At 52.1% G+C, this 7,051-nt stretch overlaps 1 protein-coding gene across 1 annotated transcript in view; it reads right to left on the bottom strand.

Annotated features, from left to right (window-relative positions):
* Positions 1-7,045, bottom strand: part of DUSP15 (dual specificity phosphatase 15) — a 22,258-nt gene extending 15,213 nt beyond the window's left edge. The window contains exons 1-5 of the mRNA XM_006154757.3: positions 6,911-7,045; positions 6,203-6,236; positions 4,368-4,450; positions 1,608-1,657; positions 582-656 (exon numbers count right to left, since the gene is read on the bottom strand). Of these exons, the coding sequence (XP_006154819.2) occupies positions 582-656; positions 1,608-1,657; positions 4,368-4,450; positions 6,203-6,236; positions 6,911-6,931 (263 nt within the window). The 5' untranslated portion in view covers positions 6,932-7,045. The remainder of the gene's footprint in view (positions 1-581; positions 657-1,607; positions 1,658-4,367; positions 4,451-6,202; positions 6,237-6,910) is intronic.
* Positions 7,046-7,051: the final 6 nt, after the last annotated feature.

A 7,051-nucleotide genomic window follows, 5' to 3' on the forward strand; every position in this document is an offset into this window, starting at 1 on the left:
AGGCCCAGCACCATCCTAGGGTACAGGGCTACCCGTCTTTCCCTTCCACCAGCCCAGTCAGGTCAGCATTCTTTCCCTCCTTTTGCGATGAAGAAACTGAGTCTTGGGGAGAAACGGCTATGGTCACATAGCTGGTAAGGAATTTAGTCCGGATTCAAGTTTCCAGCCAGCCTCTCCCAAGTGAACGGTGGTCTGCCAGGTGTGGCCACAGGCTGGAGAAGATGGCTCACAGGTTCTGCCTTCCCCATAGGATGAGTGCGTGCTCAGGCCAGAGGAAGCTGCTGCTTACTTCCTCTCCCTCCACTTCCCCCACCTCTCCTCACCTTTTTTTTTTTCTTTAGTTGCTGGAGAAACACAGAGAGACAGAGAGGGAGAGGAAGAAAGCACCCTCCCACGAGGCATGGTCACACCGCAAACCCTTATCTATTTATTCATCCTATCAAAATTTTAGGCATGCATGCACATGCACCCAGCATATTTTTCACAATGCCAGAGCCAGGATTCAAACTGTAGTTGGCCATGTGGGATCTGGCTCCCCCTTCACCACTAGGCCACACACTCCCACTTCCCTCTTAACTCACCAGTGCACAAGGCAGTTTCCCCCATTGAGGCGGCAACAGTGGATGAAGTTGATACATTCTTTGAAGTGTTTTTTGCTAGAGAAAAAAGCAACAGGGTAGGGAGCACTGGGAGGAAGGTCTCTTAGGAGTGGTCAAAGTGCCCTGGAACCCTGGGATCAGCCAGCATACGCAAGGAATAGGAGCCAGGACCATGGTACCAGGTGGGGGTGTGTGTGAAGCAAGAATGGTGGCATTTCAGGCCATGAGAGAGGCCAGTAAAAGCAACTCCCACCATCTGGGCAGGCACAACTCTCCAGTAGGTCTTGAGGATCTTATTTTCACAGAGGGTTTATCTTGGCCTTGCACAAAAACAGATGGGAGGAGACACAGGGTCCCACTCTGGGGTCTGTAATTGGAGCAACTGGGAACAACGATGGTCTGCAATAGGCCAGGGGCAAGATTCCCAGGGAGCAGGAGGTGTCTGGGCTGGTCTCAAGTTGAAGGCTACTGCTAATAGCACAAAAATCCTGCTCTCTGAGCTCCCATTACATGCCAGGCCCTTTCCTAGATCCTCAACCATGTCATGTGATCCCAGGGATCCCTGTCCATGTCATCTGATCTGTGAAAGTCTCCTTGGCTCTGATCACACCCTTGTTTTACAGATGAGCCTCCAAGAGGGGAAGTGATCTGTCCAAGGTCACAAAGCAAGCACACGGCAAAGCCTGGCCAGGAATGAGCTGTCTTAACTTCAAAGATGGATCAGGCTGAGGCCAGCCCTTTCCAACCTGCTGGCGCATCTGATCCCAAGAGACAGGGTACGTTCTCCATTTCATAGCTGAGGAGACTGAGGCTCAGGGAGATCAAGAATTGTGAACATGGGCATACTGCATGGCTATGGTTGAGATGGAGTCAAACCTGGGTCTGGGTGTCCACCTGTGACAGCTTTATGGCCTGAGCATTCTCTGTCCTCCCTTATGCCCTTTCCCCTCCCCTCCACCATAGGAGGTAGCTGTCTGTCCATCTGTGGGTCCATCCAGAGGAACTTACATGGGTACCTCAGGGGCATCGGCCACGGAGATGCGAAGGTAGGTGATATCCTGCAGGGACAAAACACACGCAGGCAATGGGGCTCTGCCTGCAACCCTGCGCCACTGGCTTGAACTGCCCAAGCACTGAGTGACCCCGGCCTAGGTTCTACCCCTGTCTGGGCCACTGCTGTCTTCTCTGTCCAAAGAAAATAAACACCATTTCTGAGGGCCTCCTGGCCCTGCCCACCTGTGATCAGAACCTTCTGGGTTCTAGCTCCTTCTGGGTGGATGGTGTCCTAAGCTCATAAGCGACTTGGACCCAAGATTTACTAAAATAGACACCACACAGTGGCCCTTTATCTAATAGTCAGGAAAGGAGTATTGAAAACGACTTCCTTCCAAATGGGATTACCAAATCACTTAGTAAAAAGAGTAAAGCAAATTCGAGTATCTTGAAAAGAAATAAAAATTATGAAAATAATTTCACACTTCAAGAATTATAGTTATAAAATTATGCACTAATTATTAGAATAATCAAGGAATGGGCCCAGCCACGGTGGTGCCAATGAGAGGGCATCGCTTCACAATGGCCAAGGCTGCATGGGAAGCCCAGATTCAGGCCCTGGCCTAGCCTAAGCAGCCAGGGGCCGAAGTGCTTGATGGTCCTAGCTAACTGGGGGGCTGGACAGGAGGGAGTGTGACGTGGCAAGGCACTGCCAAATGCCTATCTCTTTCTCTCTCTCTCTCTCTTTCATGAAAAAAGAAAAACAGGATAATCGAAGAATAAATAGTAGCAATTCTTCCAACAAATTTGTAATAACATCCTTTGCTTCATGCTTAACTTCCACATAATATTGAAAACATTTCTGGGGAGACTAGGTGGTGGCACAACAGTCATGAGACTGGACCTACATAGGAAGGGTCCTGGGTTCACATCCTGGGACCTCCCTGAGCCTGTTAGGTGTGAACGTGTCCCAGATCCAGGCTGGCTGAAACTGGGGGTGGATTGTGGCATAAAGACCCTGTTGGATGTGCTCTCTCTTTGTCTCTGTCTCTCTCTCTCTCTTGAACTAAATCCACTTAAAAAAAAAAAAAAGATAATTTTTTGCCTATGTTCTGAGGACCTCATCGCTTTTCTCAAAGACCTCCCTTAGTACTTTGATACTGAAGTGACTCTTTCTGGCCCACTAGTGGCTGGTGGATGAGACACTGGCAGGTCCTCATTTGCTCACGGTTTTATGTGAGATTCCAGTCCTTTTCTAACTCATTTTTCCTAAGGTCATACCATCCTGCCTTTTTGGCAAGGTTTGCAATTTCACTTTAGCCTTGGTTTGCACGGTATTATCAAGCCCTGACTGGTGATGTGGGGAGGGAGGAAGGGGAGAGAGGGATGTTTGTGAGAAGAGGGGAGGGCGGTTGGGACAGGGCTCATTTTGTAAGCAGTCATGTCATTAGTAAATATATTCCTGACTTGACAGTCTCCCCATGAAATCTGGTGACTATTTTATCCAAATACTTCAAAACAAGACTGTCTGATAAAGCAAAATCAGACTCCAATGACCTGGAAGTTTCTCCTTTGAATGACATTGAGAATCCCAGATTGTTGAAGGTTGCTCTTTTTTTTTTTTTAAGACTTTATTTTATTTGATTTATTCATTCATTTATTTTCATTTGACCAGAGAGAGACACAGAGAGAGAGAGAAAGTGAGAAAGCAAGCCACCAGGTCCAGGACTCGAACTGTAATCGGCTACGTGGGAGTGTCCAGTGCCTTAACCACAACGCCACCTGCTGGTCCCCAGAGGTTGCTCTTAGAGATCAACAAATCTGGTATGTGGGAAACTGAGGCCTAGACAGGGAAAGCGTCCTGCCCAAGGTCACCCAGCATGTCTAACAGAACCTGGTCTCCACCTCAGGTCTCTAGAGCCTTTCCGACCCGTAGTTCTTTCTCTCCAGTGGATGGCACTTAGACTAACAGATAAGGAAGAGAGGGCTCTGTCTACAGGCTAAGACTATTATGAACTTTGTTACTATATCAAAAGTGATCTGCTGAGTACCTATCCTGTGGCTCTAAACAACTCAATGAGTTGGGTACTCTTATAAAATTCCCGTTTTACAGATAAGGCAACCAAGGCTCAGAGGGGTGAAGTCCTATACCCAAGGTCACAGAGAGAATGCTGGAGATGTGAGCCCACCTGTAAAGGCAGAAGCTGGTGAAGAGGTGAAGCCTCCTGAATCTAGCAGGTGTGGTCCGGATTTCCTACTTTCCTCGTCTGGGTCCTAACACCGTCACCCTCTTTTCCTGGGACTCGGCGATCTAGCACCAACTCCTCCAGTGGGGACTATGCTTTCTAGTGTGCACAGCATCTTCACTACCCTGTAGTCCCTTTGCATCCTCACAACAGCTCCCTGGGGGCAGACAAGACTAGGGATGAAAGGCCCAAAGAGATGAGGTCCCAGTCCAAAGTGGCACAGCAAGACAGTGCCCTGTCACCCACTGGAGTCATGCATCCATATGGGCAATGGGAAGCCCCTGTGGGGGCCCTCCTCTGGGGCTAGAGGGCCAGCTCCTCAAATCCCAGCTCCTCAGCTTCTTGGCTGTGTGATCTTACATAAGCTAATTTACCTCTCTGGGTCTCAGTTGCCAAGTAGGCTTGGTCCAGTGAGAGAGTTAGCTTGGGTCAGGTAGTAGCCACGGACCTAGCACATAGCAGATGCTTGTAATAGGTCTGTGGCCCACCCTGCCCACCTAGGCACAGCCCGAGAGGGGGTGAGGAGTACCTGCAGTAGAGGCTGAGGTGACTCATGGATGGAGATGATGTGTGTGATCTTATTCCGGCCTAGTTGATCCGGGTCTTTGGCATCTGAAAGAAATAGGATGCTTGGGCCAACCCAGCAGGTGTGCCTGATTTGTTCCTGATGGCCACGTGTGAGGGAACTGGCTGCCCAGTTCTCCTCCTCACCCCTCCCACTCTCACATTGGTCCACCCTCGGCCAGCTCTCTGCTCCTTCCTCACCTCCTGCCTGAGCATGATAGCTCCTGCCACATCTCAGGCTTCAGCCTTGCCCTCTAGGGCACCCACAAGTAGCAGTCCAGCAACTCCCTGGCCTTGCTCACACTGTTCTTTCCGTCCTAAACACCCCTCCCTAGCCTATTGTCTGACCTAGCAAGTCTGCTTCTAGAAATCTTGTCTACAAATGCACTTGCTCTCTCAGAAAGCTAAGCATGGAGGATGAAGCTCTCTGCAGTACTACTTTTTATCAGAAATAGGTTAAAAAAAAGGGGGGAAGAGCAGCCCAATGCCTCTCCCAAAGGGCCTGGATAAATCACAGTGTATCTGCACTTTGGAATACCGTACAGCCATGAAAACATCTCTGTGTGTGATGTACAAGGTGTGTCCATAATGCATTTGTAAGTGTGAAGCCCAGCTTCCAGAACAGCATGTATAATACATTTCCATTTTCATTTTAAATATTATATTTGTATCTGCAAAAATACCTGAAAAATGGCCCACGTTGCTATTAGTGGTCATCTCTAGGCACTGGGTATTCAGTGTATGCAACCTTTTATAATTAGAATAAATAACGTAGCTGCTCTGTCTTCATAGGTCCACTTGTTCATTCAACAAACATTTACTGAGAGCTTACTAGGTGTAGCCTTTGGCTGGGTTCTGGGGGTCTGGGGGCCATTTCATGGCCCCTCTATGGCTCCTATATACTTAAAAGAGAATTCCGCCCTTGCTTGGCCAGAGCTTATGAGGGTGGAGCACCTGAGCCCCTTCCTCTTGGAAGTACTCTCGGACAGCAGATGGAAGTGACTTTTCCCGCTTGGGTCCCTCAAGCCCACCCCAGCCTGTCTCTTAGAATGCTTTCTACCCTGCAGCCAGAGGTCTGTGTTCGGATCTGCCGCCCCACCATCAGCCTGGAAGCTGTCGAGGGCAGGGTCGGGGTGTCTATTCATCTGTGCCCTCCTGTCTCCAGCTGAAGATGTGGGAGGGATGGACGAGACTGCGGGATGCAAAAGCTCATGGATCTCCAGCCCCCTGGCTCCTGGCCCCCCTGCCCAGGTGGGCGATAGTCAGTGCTCAGGACCTTGCTAACTCAAGGGCCCAGCCCAGACTTTGGAGACCTCTCCTCTCCAAGGAGCTTGTGGAGGAAAGGATTTCCAGCTTCCCAGTTAGAAGCAGTACCCGAAGACAGACCACAGTCCAGAACCTCAGGGCCAGAAGAGCCCTCAGAGGCTGGTGCCTTTTGTACGAAGGAAGAGAAGCTGCTGCTCACAGCAGGTCTATGGCTGAGGTCCTGAGCTGTTTGCACTGTCCCTTTAAACTCTTGGTGGAACACTGGTGGAAGGTTGAATGGGGAGATGTCATTGTCAGACCGCCAATGCTCCCTCCACGCAGCTTAAGGCCTGGGGACCCCCCCAGCACACACAGCCATGTATTCCCAACCTGCCACGAGCCTCCCCTTTCTCCTCCCAGCCTGGCATGGCTTCCCTGCCCCCGTCTCCATTCCTGAGTGTGGTGTCCAAGGTGTGTGGGCCAGGGCATGAATGGTGGACACTGGCCTGGGAAGGCAGGGTGCCACCGCCTTGGGACAGAGTGGACAGTGCTCACCAATGAAGTTTCCGAGGTAGAGTCCAGGAAGTACCTATAGAAAGGACAGGCAGGGGTCAGCAGGGCAGGGGCTACACCCCTTTCCCACCCTTGCCCTCTAGGGAGCCCACAGTCCCACTCTGTCCCAGGAAGGGTGCCTGGACCTCAGGAGGCACAGGACAATTCCTCTCTTACGGGGCCTGGGCCCTCTGTGAGGGAATCTCCGCGGTCAGAGGGAAGAGGCAGGAGGCTGAAGGGGGCAGTGGAGGGAAGGGCAGAAAGACCAGGGGGAAGGAGAGGGTAGGAGATGCAGAGAGGAAAGGGGCAGGACGCAGGTGGACGTGCAGGGGGTGGTGGGAGTTCCCAGGCAGGAGGGCCGGCAGGTGGAGGAGTCCTGAAAGGGCAGTGGGGAGAGGATGGAGAAATCGCCAAGTCCACAGAGACAGACACATGGACTCACTGAGAGATCAAGCCTGGGAGTGACAGAGCCACAGCAAGACACAGCAAGGCAGGGGTGTCTTGCTTGTCCCAGAGGACAGAGACAGGCAGAGACAGAGACAGGCGCAGACAGGCAGGGTCTCAGAGTCCCAGGGGATGCAGATGTGACCAGAGGGAGGCTCAGCGAGACCCAGAAGGTCAGAGGCGGGCAGACCGACCTCATCAGCCCAGGGCCACCGCCGGCCCGGCTGGGGCGGCCAGGTGAGGGCTGTGCGGTCCCCGCCCCCCTACCTTGGTCATGCCATTCCCCATGGTCCCGGGGACGGGGGTCCGGACGCACTCCCAGCTCGCCTTCCGGAAGGCGCTCGGGTCACAGCTGCGCTGACGGCCCAGGCCCGGCGCCTGCAGCCTGGCGGGGAGCAGGGGGCCTGC

This window comes from Tupaia chinensis, unplaced genomic scaffold (assembly GCF_000334495.1).
Source record: "Tupaia chinensis unplaced genomic scaffold, TupChi_1.0 Scaffold000418_1, whole genome shotgun sequence".
In the NCBI taxonomy this organism is placed as follows: Eukaryota; Metazoa; Chordata; class Mammalia; order Scandentia; family Tupaiidae; genus Tupaia; species Tupaia belangeri.